This window comes from Nematolebias whitei, chromosome 20 (genome assembly GCF_014905685.2).
Source record: "Nematolebias whitei isolate Nwh7 chromosome 20, NemWhi1, whole genome shotgun sequence".
NCBI classification, from domain to species: domain Eukaryota; kingdom Metazoa; phylum Chordata; class Actinopteri; order Cyprinodontiformes; family Rivulidae; genus Nematolebias; species Nematolebias whitei.
Window position 1 is genome coordinate 37812076 of NC_056517.1, and position 22853 is coordinate 37834928.

A 22853-nucleotide genomic window follows, 5' to 3' on the forward strand; every position below is an offset into this window, starting at 1 on the left:
ATATCTTGGTGGATATCTTAGTGGATATCTTAGTGGATATCTTAGTGTATATCTTGGTGGATATCTTAGCGTATATCTTAGTGGATATCTTGGTGGATATCTTGGTGGATATCTTGGCATATATCTTAGCATATATATTAGCATATATCTTAGTGGATATCTTGGCATATATCTTAGCATATATATTAGCATATATCTTAGTGGATATCTTGGTGGATATCTTAGCGTATATCTTGGTGAATAATTGGGATTAGCTTTCAGATTTATCCAAACAAAGTGAAATACCTGAGGAAAAAAAACTTTATTCAAAGTGGACCAAACTGCTCTGGTTTTATAGTGCCCTTAGTTTGTGACTTGCATTATTATCTTTAATCTTATACATGCAGACCTCCCACTATATCTTGGTAGCAAAGAAGAATCATCTCATTGACTCCAAAACATAAACCAATGGATTTATGTGAATATTTCTTTTAAAAACAACATTTTCCACCATTAAAGTCTCAAATTAACAATAATAAAGAATGAGTTTGCATTTCCCTTTAAAACATACAAACCCAAACATTGTCAATCTGAGACAACACTTATTTAAAAAAAGAATTGGCATCATAAGGATTTTTTTTTAAATGTACTTGCATACTGTATGTACAAAGGATTTATATGGACTTCTATGTATACATTGTGTTTTTTTTACTTTATTGATGCCTTTCATCTTTCTGTAAGTCAGTGAATTATCATATCTTAAGTAAACCGTAAACCATCATATTTTGTAGTATAAAACCTCTTATTGATAACTTGATTTATTAAAGGTTTTAATGGAAAGCAGCAGAAAAAAAAAACTATTTTGCATTATTAGTCACTGTCACTAATTTGTGTGTTTGTCCTCCAGCAGTATTACACTGGGTAAATGTCTGGCTTACAAAAGTAAAAACAAAAATTAATCATTGTTTAATTGTATATTTTACAACATTAGGATTCAGGGTGAATCAGCAGGGATGTGAAAGAAGACAGAAAGGCAGTAACTGTTTGAGTTTTGGTCTGTTGTAATAATGACTCAGTCTTGGTGTGTGGAGTGCACAAGAAAATAAAAGAAGTACCCTTATATCAGCACTTTGGTTGACCTTGTTGCTGTTTTAAGTGCTTTATAAATAAAATAGTATGGTATATTATGGTACATGTACATTTTAAACCATGCATTGTTTGCATATATGGTAATCACAAGTACTCTTGCTCTTAGCGTTGTTGTTTTATATATTGTAAGGATTTCATTACATGATGGTGATTTTACCATTTTCATGTGGTACTAACTAAAACAAATTCTACACGGTGGTTGAAAAACCAAACAGCAGAGAAAATAAAAACTAAAACACCATAACTCTGAATTGGTCTATATTTGGACAAATCAAGTTCCCTACACTGGTCAGTCTACACCGCCTTTATGATGACATGGTTAACAGTAAGTAGGTAGCCACGCAAATGCTTGGCTCAGTCAAGGTATGGGAAGAAAACATCTGCAGATGTCCTGATGTGTCAGGCACCACGGTGTCAGCAATAGGCCCCTTGGACTCTGGTTTGCTTCACACACAGCACAATCAAACTGGTATGGTAGGGAATTTGGAGGCCAGGTGAACTGGAGTACTTTTTGTTGTGCTTGTTGAGACATTTTGGAGTATTTTTTGAAGAGCCCCTGTCAACTTATTTAGAGGGGAGTTCAGCTGTTGGGGCAGGCTGTTGTGGTGTTGGGGGTGTGATTGTTCCGCAAAAAGGCAAGTGTCAAAGTAACTTTTCTGTGGAAGCCAGAATACAAAAGAACATCGTTTTTGTACCAAGATGAGCGGCTATTCACTTTACCGCCTATTAGAAAAAAATAATAATCAGGCTGGCCAGAGAATATCTGAAACTCAGTAGGACATATAGTATACCTTAGGCGGTATGGAGATATTACTTTAACAAGCTTGCTCTGACCAGTTAAACACAATTACTTTAAAGTAACCCTTTTGGTTGGATTACCATTTTTCTGCAGCACAAATGAAGTAGGATGTGATGCAAAAGTTTTTGTTTTCCGATTTTGATGTTGCTGTTATGAACGCAGATTGTTTAGACTCGGTACAACATCTGCTCAACTGTTTTCCTTAAAGTTTCCAAAAAATGTTTGTGGCAGCATCTGTCTGTCTATGTTTCTTAATGTCCCATTTGTCTTCATTGCACTAAATGGCTAAAGTGGGTAATCTGAACTTGAGAAATACTTTCTCTCCATCTGCACTCCATCCACAGGCAGTAAGAAAACAGTTACTGTCATTTTCCCAGTGGAAACAATACATTCTTTGCTGTTCAAAATAGGTCAAAAACACAATCGTCTAACCAATTTGCTCATCTTCTTTTTACGTTCGGAACATCAAAATTTATCTTGCTCAACAGAAAATCACATATACAGACATACAGCAGTCAGCCAGGGGATTAAAACTGCTGACAAGTGAAGTGAATAACATTGATGGCCTTGTTAGAACGCAATATTTACTTAAGAAACCTTAAGTCCTGGTGTCTCTGTGGATTTCTTGTTGACACATACCACCCACCTAAATGCTTGCAGTCTCAGTGACACATTCACAAGTGTGATGTTCTTGAATCGTGCACCAAGATTGATGCTGCAACCTAAAGGTTTTAAACATCTAATGGCAGGTGCCAACATATAGCTGCATGGTCAAATTGTTTAGCAACATAAGTTCTTAACCAATAGTTCAAATGTTTTAATGTTATGACTTTTGTGGATAACTTGTAAGTCATGATGGGAATAAGACATGAACTGAGAGGGGACAGCAGAAAGAGTCAAAAACGATGACCTTGTAAAGAAACTACCTTCTATAATCCCTCCCCGCAGGCCTAGGAACCAACAACTCCTGTCAATCACTGCTGCTTGATAGATGATGCACTTCTTACACAGCTGAACTCTTTAAAAGCTTTCATTTATGCTACCGTTTGAGTCACCGAAAAGGTGCGTGCACACACTGATGTGGAAACACGTGAGGGCTGCTGAGCAGGCCAGTATTGATGAGGTTTAGGTGAAGATTAAAACCTGTCAAGTGTGGGCTTTAGTGCCGAACTGGAGAGGGCAAACGGTCACTAAAAGTAGTGAAAAGATTACAATCCCTATTATGATGCCTTGATGTCCTCTTCATTTGTCAGCACACCTTCCTGGCCCTCCATCTGTCACCTTGTCGCAGATTCGCCACGATCTCCACACCTTTCCTCAGACTTGATTGATCTCCCCCACAAACATCTCATTTTCTTTCCCTGAAGCTCCACTCCACTCTTGCTCTGAAAAGAAGCTATCCTTCTCTCTTTTTCTAGGTGGCCTAATTTCACACACTCGTTCTCTTTTCCTCTTTGATGGTCTTGTTGTGCCTTTTGGCTGTGGCTTGTTGTCAGTCCTTCCTAAAGTTTTATTTTTTTTCTTTCCAAACTCCCAACACACCTACTAACTCGACGTGGCATGTGTTCTCGCGTGTAGTGCAGAACGAACATCTGTTCTCACCAACGTATCACTCCAGCTGACTGGCAGGGCTGTTATTTGAGTTGCAGGTGGGTGATGTTCTCAGATTTCAACAAACCTCTTAGTATCAATAAATGATGAACCGAGGCACTTGTAATCAACGCAGGAACACTTTTTTTTTTAGTTTGTTTTGCAGCAAGAATCACTTTCACTGATTGCTATAATGCATTTTTTGCATTGATGCACAATGAGCAGGTGAAGCATCCTAAGGTAAATAAACGAGTGACTGGTTGGGTGAAAGAGTGCGGGAATGACAGGGTGACTGATGAACAGAGAAAGTCAGGGTGTGTGTGATGGAGATAAGCAACTCGATCCAACATAACAACTTCACAGTCTGCGTTTCCCTTTGATCAGGGTTGTGCTCCAGCAGCCTCAATCACTCCTGTGCTCCCTGCTGCTTTACCTCTCCCACAGGTGAAGGAGTGGGAGCCTAGGGGCAGCACATCAGACGACCTGAGAGTCGGGAACGTTTGTTTGTGCACGACTGTGGACGCTTGTATCCAAGAAGGAGGCTACGATGCCTCCAGGTGAACAACCCATCTGAAATGTAACACAAACTAAGATGCAATCATGTGCTTATCGCATCATCATCATCATTCATATAAATATATAAATATATATATATATATATATATATATATATATATATATATATCTATACATGCATACATTTCAGGCGAGGAATGATAAGATCTCTGCAAGCCTGCAAGCAGGTTTACTGTCAATCTGTGAGAGATCTGACATCTTTCTATCATGCACAATCATCAGCACGTCAAAAACATCTTCAGTCCTCTGTGCATTGCTTCCAAGAGCAAATTTAATTAAGAAAGCTTTCAGTGCTCTGAGATCCAAAATACAGAATTGCTTGTGACTTCAGACACCACCCGACATCACTGGCTTTTTTTTTTTTTTTGCTAGTATCAATATACGTGAGGGAGTAAATGCTGAAATTCAATAAGACACCATCAAGCTGTGTCATAGTGACATCTATCACACAGCAGCTGGCTCACTCGGCTGGTTTAATAATGGCAAAAATTGTAATCAGCATAATTACAACATAGGTTCATTTTTGTCTTCTCTATGATTTGAGTTTTTTCGGCTACTCCCTTCTGCAGGTGACAGCATAGTGAGCGTAACCAAATAATATATTTGGCAACAGTTTTAATGTCGGATGCCCCTACAGACTCAACATGGACTCAAACCCACAGCTTCAGAATTATGAGCATGTGGCATGGACCAGTGAAATACTGCGGTCCTTTATGGTGTACCACAATGGTGCACCACAAGGCTCAGTTTTAGGACACACTCTCTTTACAATCTACATAAGTAATGCAGGTCAGAACATTCCTGATGCATCCTTGAATTTCTATGCCAACGATACAGTTGCTTATCGTGGAGCTAAATCAGTTGCTAAGGTTTATTAGCTTTTACAGTTTTTTTTATTCAGCATCATTCAGTTAGACTTGTTCCATCTCAAACTGGTGCTAAATGCTGATAAAACCAAAGGGATGTCGTTTTAAACAGGCAGTCAGTACCAGCAGTCCTTTCTTCTATCTTATGTACAAACGATGTTCCTATTGAGTTTGTCGATTCTTACAAATACTTGGGAATCTTGGTCGATGCACATCTCTCTTTTAAGCTGCATGTCGAAAACTTGATAACGAAACTGAAATTATTTTTTTTTTTTGTTTGTTTGTTTGTTTTCAGAATATATCTTGCTTAACTCTGAATGCTAGGAAACACCTTGCAGCTGCAACTTTCCTTCCAGCCATTGACTATGGTGACATTTATATGAATGCTCCTGCAAACACCTTGCAGATGCTGTCTACCACGGTGTGCTAAGATTCATAAAATCTTAAAATCATAAAAGTTCATTAAGTCACTCCTTGGTCTGCTGCCTTCATATATCTCCTCCTACAAGTTATGTTGTCAGTTCAGCTACAGCGTGCACTCTCAAGACATCATTACCAGCAGTGTCCCCTCAGTGCAGACTGAATTTGGCAAAAAGGCCTTCTCTTAGTCCGCTCCTGTGACCTGGAACACCTTACAAAAAGAGCTGAAGCTGTCGACGTTAGACAGCCTTCTTTAGACACGTCACTACTAAAATAACTCATGCAACAATGCAGAGAAATGTTGTAAGAATATAGTAAACCACTGCAGCTTTCCTAATTTGCTGAGTACAGTAACTAAAACACTGGCAGTTAAGAAAAACCCTAAAATTGCTGGCAGCATTGCTATAAAAGTAAATCAAATCCCTGTTCCAACTATAAAAAATATTGTAAACTCTGAACTAATCATGTTTTTGGTTTATGTTGATGCCAGTGGCAAAAGGAATATTTTATGAGTAGAAGGAAAAAACAAGTTTTTGATTAAAAACCAACAAAAACATGTGACAAAATGCTTGAAAATCCATAAATCTGAACTTCAAAAAGTGCAAGTCCAATTTCCTAATGAATCTTTACCGAAGTAACGTCAGAAGTCTGTGAGGGTTTCTAGTGTTCATTTCAGAAGAATATTTATTTACAGTATAATGTGTAAATATAGTAAATAAAAATAACAATCACTAAACACTGTTTTAAAAATCATCTGAGCCTAAATTCTAAATTGGTAGCCCAACATATCACAATTTTAGTTAAAAGTCAATACAACGTTTAGTTCAAACTTTAGTATAAACTATTTTGTTTTTAGGTTACATTATATTTATCAAAAATATAGATACAAATAGCAGTGGATAATAACTAAGTGGCCAACAATGTAGACTATAGACAGGATCAAAACAAATCACACCGTGTCAAAGGCAAGGAAATAAAAGTGGGTTTTCAGGTGAGACTTAAAGACTGTGTGTGTGGGAGCCTGCCTGACACGCAGTGGCAACTCATTCCACCGTCTTGGACCTGCAACAGGGAAAGCCCTGTCACATCTGAGTTTGCGACGGGTTTTTGGAACTGAAAGGAGCCTCTCGTCTGTTAACCTTGGATACACCCAGGTGGAGCAGTGGGCAGCTATTGAGTGCCTGGGGAGCAATTAGGAATTAGGTGTCTTGCTCAAGGACACGACGATATGTGGGAATGGCCGGGAGTCGAACTGCAACTTTCTGGTCCCTGGTCAGCTGCCCTACCTCTAACACATCTTGGTCTTCAGTATGAATGAGTATGAATGAAATGCACCATTATGTGGATTCACAGCTTTAAACTTTGATGAGATCCATCCTTGTTTGATCCACTTATATATATATATTTTTTTTTTTCTGATATAAATTTATAGTTGTCTTCCTCACAGATGCACAAAAATCTTTATCTCAGAGAGCAGAAACCATGTGGTGTAAAACAAAAAGAAAGTATTTTCTTTATTGCAAGTAACCAATTTGTAGAAGTCTTCTTGTTTTAAGCAAAAATAAAGATTGTGATGTTGAAATGCATGGCAGAGAAATCAAAGAACTCAGGTGCCTCTTGGGTTCATGCTAAGCTGATAAGAATATCAAAGACTTGTTCATTAAAATTCAATCTGTAGCTGTTTTAATTGGTTTTAATAAAAGTTTGCCTTTAAAGTTATTTTGTTTACAGACCTTCTCGCCAGATTATGTTGATTACATTTTCCATAAAAAAAGTATTTATATCATTTAATTTTCGTTCCATGGCCTTGGCTTTAGATTAGTTAAAAACCTGTGATCTAAGTCACTTTTTGTGCTTTGTTCTTGATTAAACAAAAGAATAAGTAATCCCCATTTCATTGAAGTTATGCATGTTCTCTCCTGTTTACCAGATTTCAAAGAACAGCTCATTTGTGGGATACAATCTGATATGGCTTCGTAAGGTTTGCAAACGTATTGCACTGCAGTCAAGTAACTATACATTAATCCACCTCATAATTAAAGTTTCAGGAAGGGAGATCTGTACTTAATAAAATCCATTTTAACCTTTTCATTTATGCTTCTTTTTCATTTTCAAAAGAAATATAGTTTATTCCCAGCATATACGTATGATTGCTTTTCTATCCGTCTTGGTAACCATCTACAAACCATCGTCCCTACAGATGGCTGTCCGCAGCGACGAGGAGCTCAGCGGACTGCTGGGAGGAGTGGCCATCGCTCTGGGAGGAGTTCCGCCCGACATTTGGGCGGTCCTACAGCCCGGGGGAACTGACCAAATAACCCCTTCTCGAACCGAGAGGCCAGCCGAGTCTGGGTGGACGGATCGGACGGCATCTGCAGCCAGTTTCTTAGGATCCACTGTGGGATGGACCTTTACAAGAGATCCTTCCTGTCTACAGCATCAGCATCTAAAACATCTCTTAATGAAATGAGGATAACGAGTTACAACAACAAAATAATTTCCCTTTGGGATTAATAAAGTATTTTTGAATTGAATTGAAAACACACACACTGCCACTAAATGTGGGGCCAGGAATGTTCAGATGTGGATGTGACTGATCACATTTTGTCATATTTTATTTGCCTACTTTTATTACTTTATTTTATGCAAACGTTTATTAAATGTTTAATGGTTATTGTTGCACCATGGGTCCGAGAGTACTGACATTTCAATCCTGTGTATATGTCCTGTACATACTGCAGTTTTGACAATAAAGTTGACTTTGACTTGACTTTGATTTTCAACAATTACAAAATGTCCTTGAGTTTTAAAACTATTCTGTGATTGCAAAAGTAGAGCCATTCAATCGTAATCTGCCGACTATTGTATGGATGTGATTGTGAAGTCCCTGTCCTGCAAGGATTTTATTTCTGACCTTTTATATTGAGCTGTGTGTTCTAGCTGCCATTTCTGGGTTGTGCAACAGCAGAAAAAGTCAAGTGCCTTAGAGAAAGTAAAGGGAAGACACAAAGGAATCAGGACCATCTTATCTGCTTTAACAATTGTTTTTCAAAGTTTAAGTCTAAAAAAATTCAAGTGCAACAACTCTACTGGATGCCTCTACTAAACAATACACATACAACGGTGCTGGAAAGTTTAGAATTTTCTATATTTCTGCATAAATATGACCTAAAACATCAGATTTTCACACAAGTCCTGAAAGTCGATAAAGAGAACCCAGTAAAACAAATGAGACAAAAAATATTATACTTGGTCATTTACTTATTTAGGAAAATGATCCAATATTACATATGTTTTTAGAATTGTTTTACTTGAACTAGTGTAATTTTATTTTTTTTAAATGGTTGACTCATATATTTATTGTTTTTTGTCATTGGACCTGTTTTGAGATCATTTGGAGCAAATGATAAAGTGATAAAATAATAGTCATTAAATAAACCTTAATGTTTCTGGTGTGAGATATTCAAGTGGGTAGAAGTTACACTGTATAATAATAGATGTTTATTTTTTGTTTTGCTTTGTTGTGTTTGTTTGTTTGTCCGAGGAAGCGCAGAGAGACAAATCCTGTCAACTGGAAGGAGAGGTTTTATCTACCACCAGGCGCAATGGTGGCATCAGGGGGTGGCCAATGGTGGCCTTGAACAATGTGGATTAGTCTTCGGCCACCCCAAGGGCCACCTCCATCATTTGAGGAAACTACTTTAAAGCAATATAAAAACTAGCAACCATGGTATTGGCCACTTGGATTTTGACTTGGCGACCCAATATTTACAGTGACATTTTTTACGCCTAGATGTAGCCAGTACCAAAACGAAAGTCGGTACCGCACTTACTTTTCAAGGTACGCATCTCGTAACACTCGCAGATGGGGCATACAGATAGAGGATATTTCAAATCCCCCCTCTTTGCTCCACGAAGGGGACAAAAAAAGGCGTACACGTTTTTAGGATAATACTCCATAGCCTACTTTTGACTTCTCTCTCTAAATATGGATGTATATGAGGGGAAAAGAAATATTAGAATAACCTTGTAGTGTCTAAACTGGCATCGTTCATCTTTTTCGCTCAGCTCAGTCATTATATTCTGTGTAATTAGTGTTCATCTGAAGCATGTTCACAGCAATTTGCCAATATAACGAGCACCATATGGCTGATTGGGTTGTCTTCAGACGGAGCATTCAGACATTTCACGTCTGCAATTTTATATCCGGCTTGTTCAACAGGTGCCTGAGAAAATGGAGGATTTAAAGTAGTTAGGGATGATGAGTATTTATGTTTTCAGCTTAAGTTTCACGTAGACTCAAAGTCTGTTTTTGTTCCCCAGCTTTCAGACTGCAAAAACCCACAAAAAGGCACTTTTTACACTTTCCAAAGTGCTGGCTATATAGCCTAGAAATAGCAGTTTCACTAAAACCTCTGGGAAATAAATGCTCGGCGCAAACCAAAAGGATCTAAGTAATACATCTTGGTAAAAAGCTCTCGTCTGATCTATCTTTATGATGTGTGAGTTGCATACCTTTACTCCAGAGGGTGTGTAGGTGGTCCTTATCAAGGGGTTGGTTCAGAATGATCAGACAAATCTTCTGTGTGCCTGATGTAGGAAAAAGAAAAGGAAATATTCACAGACATGAGATGGAGCTTAATGCTAGCAAAACAGAACATATTTCACACACACACTTCCTAAGAGCAGTTTGTGGCACTGCATGTGCCTAATAAAGGGGACAAAAGAAAGGTGCAATAATGAGGTTATTATTCTCCACATAAACACATAAAAGAGGGTTTAAAAAATAAAGAACTCTAAGCCACTCTCAATTTAATCCAAATTCCAAATACTTTAAATTCAGTCCAATTAGGATGCAAGTGGTTTGTTTGGAACGCCTCGGGCGATTTATAACAAGCTCAAACAATCATTTCACTCAACTACCTCCACTCTCCTTCACCAGGCTCACAATCAGAACTCTAGTTTTTCTAATTTGTCAAAAGTAAGAGAAACTTGTGCACAAGTTTAACCCTTGAAGCACCTTTAAAATAATTATACACAACATCTTTGGGCTAAAAATGGGCCTGCTTATAAAAGTCCAATAAAAATGTAATGCGTTAAAAAAAAATCACTTCGTCTGCATCAAATTGTTTCAATAACTTCAGACCTTACTATAAAGTAGATATGATGTTGTTTTATTTAATTAATTTTATTATTATACCATTTGTGTCATAGAAACCCTTGATTTTCATCTATCAAAAAAACAAAATGTACAATATTTTCAAAAATGAGATGCAAAGTGGAATATTTGGCATGAGGTTGTTACTGCCTTAATCAATAACTGATGACAACGTTGATTTCGATGCATTATTATTTTTGGAGCTATGATAATTTATATAAAAATAAGTACACATTTTAACATAAGCTGGTGAAGATGTTCAGTCATCCTGGTCATGATCAATTAAAAAAAAAAAGTTTAAAAAAACTAAAACAAGCAAACTTCAATTAGAATAACTGAATAGAAAAAAGTCCAGTTTTTTTTTTTTTATATATTTTGGGGGGTTTTACCCTAAGACTCAAAACAATCCTTCTCAAAAAAGTTTAATAAAAATGCCATGTATAAATATTATTATTATTATTAATCTTTATTTAAACCAGGCACATCCCGTTGAGATCACAGATCTCTTTTGCAAGGGAGGCCTGGCTCTGAATCAGCCTAACATGCATGTTTTTGGTCTGTGGGAGGAAACCGGAGTACGCAGAGAAAACCCACGCATGCACGGAGAGAACATGCAAACTCCACCCAGAAAGACCCCCGGTCCAACAGGGGATTGAACCCAGGACCTTCTTGATGTGAGGCAACAGTGCTACCCACTGAGCTGCCGTGCTGTCTTTTTTATTTATTTATTTATTCATTCATTTAAAAGAAACAAAATAAAACAAATTGATCAAAAAGAAAATAAACTACCATATTATACCCATATTTATTCTGTTTTTCAAGGAGAATGGTGTGGTCAGTGGTGTCGAAGGCCTTTGTTAAATCAACAAAAACACAATACTGTTTTTGATCAACAGCAGTTATTAGTTCCATGAGAGCCATTGATGATGAATTATTTGCTCTAAACCCATACTGACTATTACTTAAAATATTCTGTTGATCTATAAATCGATCTAATCCGGTTACAAATAATTTCTCTAATATTTTTGAAAACTGTGGCAACATGGATATTGGTCTGTAAATAGTGAACACACATTTCTCATCATTCTTACAAAGAGCAAATTTCATATTTTCCTGTTGACAATGATAAATTACATATCTATGTAAATGGTTTAATAACATAACTCATTATATCCTTTACAAACTTCATGTCCATCCAGTCTTTTGATCTTTTATCAGCAAGATTTTTCACAATACTCAGAGTTTCTTCTTCATCGGTGTCACTGAGGAAAAATACTGTTGGTACGACCCACGACTGTATGACTCACATCATTATTTACATTTGGTATTTTAGCTGCAAGACTTGCGCCAACATTCACATAATACTCATCGAATTAATTTACCATTTCATTTTGCTCATATATTTTTTGTCACTTTCAAGAAATACTGTGAAATACCTGATTGTACTTTACTCATTACTCCCCACTCTTACTTTTATTAAGTACTATAATATTCCTTATGTTGTCTTATAATCCATACCAGCTTGTTTTTTATACTTCTTGTATCTCTCTTCTGCTTCTTTAGTTCTTAATTTTAAGAAACACGAGTACAAGTAATTATTGTTTTAACAAGCATTTTGTAACCCTTTCGTCATCCGTGGTTTGTCAACAGGATTTTTCTTAACATTTTTTTATGCATACAATTCTTTTCATACAGAGTTTCCAAGATATTCATAAACACATCATAGGCTCTGTTTACATCATCAACATGCACATCCTTTCAATTTAGTTTTTCAAATCATCTTTCAATTTAACCAAAGCTTTTTTGATGTATTTATCATTTTCCTCTTCACTATAGCTACTTTTTTTTCCTGCATTGGTAATTTTTACAAATTGCAAAAACTGGTAGATGATCACTTATATCAGTCATCAAAATCCAACTCATCACCTCAACATCTCTTGCATTAGTAAAAATATTAACTATCACTGTAGCAGTATTTGTTGTAATTCTTGTTGGTTTAAGTATTAATGGATAAAGACTCAAACTATGCATTGAATTAATAAATGTACAAATATTATTTGAGTCAATTTGATTTCCCAAATCAATATTAAAGTCCCCACGCACACACACAAACACATACACACACAAAAGTTTTATTTCAACTCCTTTTAAAGAGCTCCATGATTTTATCAGTAAATCGCTCCATATTTGAACCTGGTGATCTATAGACACCACCAATTATTATATTTTTTACTTCCACTGCATCAAACACACACTCACCATTCTCAACATCATTCACACCACACACACCACCATATTAATCCAACACACCATTTGAATGATTCAGCTTTTTATTTTTATTTTTTTTGTACCTCCATGTGTTTTCCAAAAGACAACCAGGCCTCCAGTGAAACCATATGTAATGAAGGTCTAGGAGTTAGGAGGGGTCATCCCACCAAAAAGCTGTTTTCTGTATATGTTGAAAGTACAGGCTTAGATTAATAAAAGTATTTGTGAAAAAAGCATTTTATTAAGTCAGGATTACAGTACATTAAAAATATGTGGTTATAATGGGTCGCTGGGACCAAATTGGACCTTAGGGCAGAGCGTATGATTTGATTCTATTCACCTTGCAACAGAGGGGGTCATGACATTTAAAAAGTAATATTAAGAAACAAATAATGGCCACGTTTCATGAAATTCGTCTTTAAACTGACTGATTTACTGAGAATCAAAAAAAAAGCAAACGAGTACAATGTACACGTTCGGTTCCCTAAAGGTGCTTTGAGGGTTAATCTATTCTCATTTGAATATCTTGACCTTGTTATGCACCAGCTGTAACTGCACGGCTAAGACAAACGCTTTCAAATGTGAAATACGTATATCCAGGAGTTGTCATTCTCATCCCTCTTTCCCATAAGTGTTCATCCTTGTTCCTTTGTCAAAGTCTCTATCTCACAGCTCAGCATTTTATAAACCTATTTATTCCTTCATCCCCCCCATCAATCTGCTTTTAGCTTTCCTTTTGCTGGGCTGCTAATGTGAATCCTCCGGCTAATACTTTCAGAATCGTAATTTATCAATCTGCAGGGAATCGAAATAACAGGGAAAGTCTGCGTTTATTGACAATGTAAAAGCAGAGCTGCTAGAAAAACCTTAATGGACCAAGTATAAAAGTGCAACCTCTTCTCCCTTTGCCTTTAAACTTTTCATTGCTTATTCATTTAGCTTTTCCTCTCATGTCTGCACTTATGATAGATTTTTCATCTATTTTTTTGGTTCAATACATGGACTCTGTCCAAGTGTAAGCAACCCACTACAATTACTCTCCCCAAAATTGTAAATTTTTACACAATATGGAATATCCTAAAAATGTTTTCCAAGCACTGTTAATGGTATAAAAGGAGGGGGGCAAAGAGACAGAAAAATACATACTGTATGAACACATTTCAGCTTTCCTGGACTTCTTACAACAAAAGCGGTCAGGGGAAAATATCCCTTTTTGGATTTATACCCTCAGGTGTAAAGAGGGCATCTTGGCCTGGCTGAAAAACAGGGAGTTAAAAAAAATACATCCTTTGGGTTTGTGACTTTGTTGCAGAGGTAGGCTTCATATGGTTATAAAGTTCACATCACTGGAAGGTCACTTCAAATATAAAAGTCAACCCCACTTGAGAATGGTGAAAGAAAGAGAATAAGAAAAAAGGGCATAAAGGCAAAGAGAAAGAAAGGAGGACACCGGGAGGGGTGGGTAAGGAGAAAGAGGAAGAGACAATTTGTCAATCTTCTCTCTTAATTGGCTCAAGTGTTCAGAGTACAAAAGACAAACTCAACCAACCATGACTTTTTGGATAACCCCTTTGTCACGCAAACACTCATTTGCCGAACACATACACAAACGCACACACAAGGAGATGTGTGGCCTTTCTTGCACTCCTTGCAAAGAAATGTCACCTTGGGATTCTTTTAAAAGTACCAAACAGCATAAATACCACAAGCCGGAGCATGCACAGACTCACTAAACACAAGCGCATAAGCCAACATATAGATGTCTTAGTACAGCTCCCAATACTTCAACTATACTGAGAATTAAAGCCACATATATTTTGACTCAAAACAGGACTAATTATGCATCTTTGTCCCACTGTTCCCAGTCATAATATCTGTCCTGCAATAAGTCAATACCACTGACATGTATTAAAATACTACAGTAAATGTCTCCACCTTCTCTCACTGTTAGGGATTGATGCCTGTGTGACCTTGTTTATTGCTGCCTCGTTGTAAATTTGGACCAGGGTCAGCTCTCTAAGGATGTGGGGCTTTCAGTCATGCCAAGGCAAGCCAAGTTCATTTGTATAGCACATTTCAACAACAAGAAAATCCGAAGTCATTTGCCTGATCATCTTTCTTACCTGAAAAGTTGCAGTGGCATAAAAAAGGAAATTAAAGAAAAGTTGGAGTACCGACTGAAGTTAATGATGCTTAAGTTAATATTTTGACTAGTCGAACAGTCGAAGGCATCTCTAAACAAACTGGATTCTTGCGGTTTTCTGGGAGTTTGTTCCAGATTAGTGGAGAATAAAAACTGAATGCTGCCTCTCAATGTTTGGTTTGGATTCGGGAGATGCAGAGTAGATTTTAACCAGAAGATCTGAGTGGTCTAGAAGGTTGATGCAACGACAACAAATCTTTAATGTATTTTGGTTCTAAGCCATTCAGTGATTTTTAAACTAACAGAAATATTTTAAAGTCTATTCTCTACGATAGATGGAAATACGTTTGCATATCACATTGAACACCTTGACGAAGGCGGTTTCAGTGCTGTGGACCACGGAAACCAGAGCAGTCAAAGTGGTTGGTTATTGTTAAGAAGGTATTTAACAGTTGAAACAGCACTTTCAATAACTAAAGCATGGAAGGTTTGAGATTAAGGTTAGGAAAACACCTTTCAAGAGGGATGAGTTTATTATTTGAATCAAATCAGAAACTATGATAGGCAAAAGTTTCTGAAAGAAAGTGGTAGGTAAAATATCAAGACAGCAAGAGGAGGAGCTTAATTGATGTATAATTTCATCTAAGCTTTTGTAGTTGATTTGGTAGGATTGTGTCATGTCCTCCAAATTTATTTTGAACGAACACAACATTGGCACCGACATTAATAATGATTACAGACTACTCTTCTAATATTCTGAATTCTGAAGAAAAGAGGGATTCCTTTGCATTCTTCAGTTGTAAGTTATATCTGTGAAGTCTCTCTTTATAGATGCCGCGGTGAACCTGGAGTCCAGTCTTTCACCATCTCCATTCGGCTTTTCAACACTCTTTTCTCCACTCCTTATCAGTGGAACATTTCTCCACAAAGATTTCTTTTTACCGTTTTACCTTCACCTTAATGGGGGCAATGGAATCAATGATGTCTGATATTTTAGAATGGAAGGTATCTACTAGTACTAGTTTGTTTATTGAGTTACAGGATAAGATGGAGGTGACAGAACAAATGTAATTAAAACTTTCAACAGAAAAAAAGCGTTTTCTTATATGACTAGTTGAGTAAAGGGAAATCGTGCTTTCAAAGATAACAGAAAAGTGGTCAGATAGGGAGACAACAGTTACAGAGACCTTGGAAATGTTTAGACCCTTACTGATGATCAAGTCACAAGTATGCCCACATTTGTGTATTGGCTGTCTAACATTGATTCAAACTATTTTAAGTGTATCACATGGTTGTTTTTCCTCTCTGTCTTGAGGGTTGTCAACATGGATATTGAAATCTTGCACAAATTAAACAATTGCAATCAACAGATCACAGAGAGAAGGTCAACAAAATAGCATTGGGTTTTCAGAGGCCTGTAAACATTCACAAACATGGCTTGAGCAGGGCTCTTTACCTGGACAGCCAGATATTTAAAGGAGTCAAAATTGCCCGAGAACACCCTTTTACACTTTATTGAATCATGAAACAAAGTGTCCACCCCTTTCTCTTTCTAACACACCCCGCTCTCACTTGGAAAATTATAAATGGGAGGTGTTGGTTCAATCAGTGAAGGTGTCTCACTATTTTCATCTAACCAAGTCTCTGTTAAAAACATAACATTAAGATTTTGCTCGATAATGAAGTCATTGATTAAAAATAATTGTCCTGACAAAGATCTAACGTTTAATAAAGCCAGTTTAAGTGACTTGGTGTTGGATATTATTTCTCTAGAAAGTTGCACTTGACAAGGAATAGATTTTAAATTTAATTGTTTTCTACTGTTCCTTTCCTAGTTAGCTTTGACTTTTCTGTTAACTATTGACACAGAGCTTTTTCAGCGTTTTCCCATAGAGGGCCCAATCTTTTCCTGGAAAGAAACACTGCTGGTAATCTCACCCCCTGGACCCTATGCATATCACAGGAACGGTTCTGGAATGTCCTGAACATGAACAGGCTCATGTTTCTTGATATGTGGAGGAGACAGAAGGGGTGGGGGACTTGGCCACTTTTGGTAGACACTGGTTTGGTGCCAGGGCGGCATGGTGGCGCAGTTGATAGAGCTGCCGCCTCTCAGCGAGAAGGTAGCCGGTTCAAATCCTGGCCAGGGACCTTTCTGGGTGGAGTTTGCACGTTCTCTCCGTGCATGCGTAGGTTTTCTCCTGGTACTCTGGTTTCCTTCCACAGACCAAAAACATGCATGTTAGGCTGATTGGTAACTCTAAATTGTCCCTAGGTGTGAGTGAGAGTGTGAATGGTTGTTTGTCTCGTTTGTCTCTATGTGTCCCTGTGATGGACTGGACATGGGCACCAGCAACCCCCGTGACCCGAAAAGGAAGAAGCGGGTAAAAGATAATGGATGGATGAGGGTTTAGTGCCAGGGGCTTGACGATGATGGGGGTTATGTGGAGAAAATGTGGGATTTGGACGTGGTGCGAGGTGGATTCTGATCTTGACAAGTTTTTTCATGATGTTGGTGAAATCCAGGAGGGGAGAGTCTGCGCTGAGTGGAGAGAGTTGAGAGGTGGGGTCTGGGTGGAAGAAGGTTTGGGATCCTCTGTTAGCACTAAGGAGTCCACTTGTCCTGTGGGAGCCTTAAGAGAATCCTCTTGTTGTGATGTAGAAGTCTCTTTCTATCTGTCCTCTATATTCCATTCTTATGGGAGACTGCGACGAAGTGAAGAGTCAATGCAATCTACTGGCTTCTTTAATGAGAGAACTTTTACTAATTGGCTTTTATAATGTATATGCATGTTTTTGTACAGTGTCTTGAAACAACTTCTGTGTGTGGTATATAAATAAACTGAATTGAATTAAACTGGATTGAATTATCTCAGCAGGTTGCAGTTGTCCTTCGCAACGCCGTCTTATCAGTTGTGTACCTTCTTATCTTCTGTACATAGCAGCGGTGGTGTCTGATTCACATAATAAAAAATGTTGCAAATGAAAAGCTGTACTTATTAAGACAAAATCCATCTGTCTTGAAAAGATGCCTGTGTTCCCAGAAAATGTTGAAATTGTCAATTAATGTCACTGATTTTGCAGCACGTGCATCTTTAAGTCATTTGTTAAGCATCAGCAGTTTGCTAAATCTCTCATCTCCACACCAAACTGTCAGCAGGGGTCCACTGAAAAACACCTCCATTTGGAGACTTTGAACTTTGTTCAGCAAATGAATAAAACCCTCTTTCAAGATTTCCTATGGATGCTTCACAACATCAAGGGCTCCTGTGTGCATGATGGGTGTTTTCACTGTTGGTTGTTCATGTCATTGTCAATATTTTCTGTGCTATCAGACACCATATTATTAATAAAACTAAGTACTTTCATGTTTTTCTTTCTGTAAAAGTGTTTAAGCTCATTCTCCATCATCCACTATTAGAGTTTGTGGTTTGGTGGATGGCTCTTTCTGAAACAGGTCAGGAGGAAACCATTTAAAGCTCAAACTCTTGCTTGCTGGTGTTGGAAGATGGGCTTTTCTTCATGGAATCAGAGACTTGTAGGTAGTGCAGCAAACCTGTTTTCTAGTGGAATTCCAGTGTTTTAAGTTGGTTTGCTCCAATGATTTTGTTTTGACAGCAATTCGCTGCCGTTTCTCTTTGGTCCTGGGGTTGAAGTTAGGGTTTTTTGCTGATTCGTCTAAGTGCAGGGTACTTCCTGTTAGTCATCTTGCCAGATCTGATGGAAGGGATCTATCCTTTGGTTTTGTGCCGACAGAGTTCCGGAAAGGACTGCTAGTCGGTTTACTCTCATTTACATCAGCAGTCAGTTTCTTGGTGGTGCTAGTTAGCTATCTGTCTTTTCACTGTTATGAAACATGGGTAGAGTGGTCTCATTTGCATATACAGCATTCACCTCCACATTCACTTCAAGTTGATGCATTTTCATTAACATCACTGCTATTTTCTGGAGAAGTTTTTTTTTTGTAATCCTCTGTGGAAAAAGGAGACATTTTGGACTGATTAGCTTCTACGTTATTGTACTGGTTCTGGTTCGGTGTGGATGGTGAAACACTCCCGAGTGACCCAGCTGGCAAAGAGTTGGTCAGACTATTCAAAGCACTGTTTCTTAGTCTAAATGTTCTTAAACTGTAGGGAACATCAGAGGAGATGGATCTTTGTGCCCAAAGCTTTTTAATCAGAGAAGCATCCCGCCAAGAGCAGGGTCTTGGCAATCATGGCCTGGTAGTCTGAGCTGGTGGCAAGTAGAGGCGCCTGGTCGGGGTCTGGTCGCTGGGACTGATGGAGCCTATGCCTAGTAAGGCCTATATATAGACATATATAAATATATATATATTATTTTATTAGGAGCACTGTCCCATTCATTTACATGGTTGTGGCAGGACATTAAAACTTTTACTGAGACCATTCTGTGTGGTCACCATACCCTGCCCCCCAACTTTAACCTTTGGGTTTTTGTATGTATGGAGTATTTCTTTACATGTTAATGGTCAATACTATCATTTGACAATGTTTTGCTCTTGAGCTCCCCAACAATGAAATATAACACTAGTGCTGAATAACATCCCACAACTTTATTAAGAAAGTGACGAGTAAAGAAAATGTAGATTTATCAAAACTGATTATTATTGCAATATTGTACATTATCACACATTGCAACTGTTTCTAACATCATGCAGCCCTTTAAATATTATTATTGAAAATAAAACACATTGGTTGATAATTCATGGAAAGTTGGACATGTTATTTTGTTTGTATTGTAAAGAAACCAACAACAATGCCACCAATAAAATTAAGTTACAAGAGCTAAACCGTTACAAGACAGCAGAAATTATACTTCTTGTAAACAAAAACATTGAATACAAAAATCATATGAAACCCAGGAATGACCAGGGAAGGAAGAAGCGGGTAAAGGAAAATGGATGGATGTTCAGTTCTGTAATCTGAATGTCTTTTTGGATTTTTTTTTTTTTTTTTTTTTTTCTACTTTAGCATGCGTGCAAAATCTGCATAAAGTAAATGTGCAATGCCATTTACATTTTACAAACAGAAAACCCACTGAAAAATTACAAATTCGTAAATGTAACGTTCAGTTTGGTAAAAACTTATCAAGAATCATTTGCATGAAGGATACTAGAAGACAACGCTGGCTAGCTAAAATATAATCTGCTTGTTTCCATTATGGCAAACGTTCTTCATCAGATCTTTTTTTTCCCCAAACTTACTGAACAAACATTTTAAAGTTTATCAAAGTAATGCCCCATAGAAGCATTTAGCAATATCGTTGTTAGTGTGTATGCTCTTCTGATTCTAGCGAGATGTTCCTGGGCTGAAAAACTAAACTCGTGAACTGTTTTCAGCCCACAGGCAGTTCAGAGCCGAGTCAGAGCCTGGATTTCAAATGGCGACAGTCAGTGTACCATGAAAGTTAAGTTGTAAACATCTACTTTCGACTTTCACACATGCTCTAGCTCCGCTCAGAAAAGGGTACCTAACAAACTAGGGATTTGAAAATGCAGACATCCAGGGGCTGTTTTTATATTCCCCCCCCTGAGAGTCTAAATAAGCATTTCCTGCTGGAGCTAAAGCTGAGCAACCCACAAAAAAACATTTATCTCAAACTGATCCCATGTGTTTTAATAACACTTTTTAAAAAGAGTGGACTTCATTGATTCAGAGAATATTCAGCATATCGCTCACTTTTAACAGTAAATAGCAAACCTAGCTTTACTGTTCTCCAACCACTTGGAGGCGGATATTTATTCACCCGGTGAAGTCGTTTGACTAAATTTTGTAAGCAGAGCTAAAATGTTGAATTAAACACAATATTTAATAGATGCTTCAAAACCACTGTGGATGCATCTGTAGACATCTGGACCTCCGGTTCAGTTACTAATGTCCTGGCTGAAGAAAAAAAAACTTTATGGCAATTCTGTGTTGATGCTTGACGACATTATGTTCATGTGTGGGAACGTCAAAATACAAACATATGTTACTTGACACTGACAAAGTCTACACTTTCCTCACATCACACTTTTATTTCCTCGTGTGCCAAAAGAAGAAAAGCTCATTAACTGATAACACGGCACCGCGAGACGAGGAGACAGAAAAACAGAGCAGCACGTTTTTTTTCAGAGGGAAAGTGAGAAATGTATAAAACTGTAATTAATGTCAACATTGCTCAAAGTACTTTTATTTTCTGAGCAGGACTTTTCCTTCACAGAGAGGTCATAAGTCCCACTGGAACATCTTGTATTTTTATTTAACACAGCCAAACAGTTGGGACTTCTTTGTTGCAAATCATCAAAGCTTCACAACGAGTCAATGAATCACTGATTCACTGACGATGAATCTTCTAGACGCCAAGAATATTAACCTACCCTCAAACTTTTATCCTCAATATATTTTGTAGATGCAACAAAATATCTGTATTTTTATTCATTTCTATTATGAACATGTTTTTCTTTGTCTTTCTTCCCATATTACGTCTGTTTGGTTTTCCTGCCCACCTGCAGGTGCCTGTGTATCCTGAGCCCGTTCTGGAGGGGTTTCTTGTCAAAAGGGAGTTTTTCCTTTTCCACTGCTGCTTGTGTCATGTTTAGGATGGACGGTTGGATGAAGTGGACTCGATGCAATCTGCTGATAAATTTCAATAATTGGCATTTTTAATGCATGTCATGTTTTTGTGCATTGCCCCCGGAGTAAAATGGCACTATATACAAAAACTGAATGGAAATTCAATTAAAATAAAAGGCAACACCAACAGGCTGGTGGCAATGAAGAGTTCAAAGATACAATTAAAATGAATTTAGTGGGTTATGCATTCATTTTGACCTGGTCTGTGTATGGAAAGAGCAGTACAAGTCTTTTACTGCCTCGAATTTGAATCAATCAGTGGCTTCTGGTAAAAGGTTTGACTAAATAATATTAAAAAAAAATAGTCCTTTGAGAACGGTCAGGTGCAAGGGTTGGATTCAAAACTCAACAAAGCAGAAAATAAGCTTTGAAAGTTTGAAATAAATTCAGAAAAAAAGGCTACAAAAAAAAAAAACTACTGCAACAATATTTTAACCCGTGTGAAAAATCCAAATCGGTAATAATTCAGGCAGAGAAATAAAGCTCCTACTCTTTTGTTGAGCCGATAGCAGCATCTCATTCACTCTATCACCCCGTAAGGCAGAAAGACGTCATCTAACTCAAAAATCAACTCTTTATAAAATACATTTGAAAAATGACAGAAACAACACGTGGAACTCATGGAAGCGCCATTCCATCTGCAATAAAGGAAGAATGTGTGGCTCAGTCTCCTTGACCTTTACTCTACTTATAATCCTGTCCTTAGGTTCATATCAGCCTTGAACACACACACACACACACACACACACACACACCAGGGAGCTCACGTTTGCCGGTTAAAGGTTGATATATCAGCTTCCTCAGCAGGTCTGTAAAGTTTCTCTTTCAAACCCACTGAAGGTCCAATTACAAACTCAGTTTAAGCTCTGAGGCGCCTTTTCAACATAATTACATGTGCAGTGAAATCTGATGCCAGTTCGTAGCGGAGATTGGCAGCGATTTTCAAATATTTAAAGTCTCGTTAAAATGGGCGCGTTTTAAAAGTTAATGCGGCTTTTACAAGCTTTTTTTTTTTTTTTTTTAATAAAAAACACAGGAGCAGTTGTTTCTTAAAGGTGCTGTTTTAGTCACATCAGCTACTGTCCATGATGGGCAGTGCACGTACAGCATACATCAAAGTCAAATAACATTGATTATCTTGCAGGAAAACCTTGCAATCAAGCATTTATGTGAATATTATTTAGACATGACACCAGTTTAGTTTGGTCGTGCAACCCATTTTTCAACTTTGATGCCTTGTTTTAGTATTTTAGTATGTTTGCTGCACGCT

At 37.5% G+C, this 22853-nt stretch overlaps 1 protein-coding gene across 1 annotated transcript in view; it reads right to left on the reverse strand.

The window, feature by feature from the left end:
- The window catches only part of tpk1 (thiamin pyrophosphokinase 1), a 106751-nt gene that overhangs the window by 82849 nt on the left and 1049 nt on the right, over positions 1-22853 (reverse strand). The window contains exon 2 of the mRNA XM_037694318.1: positions 9895-9969. Within this exon, the coding sequence (XP_037550246.1) occupies positions 9895-9969 (75 nt within the window). The remainder of the gene's footprint in view (positions 1-9894; positions 9970-22853) is intronic.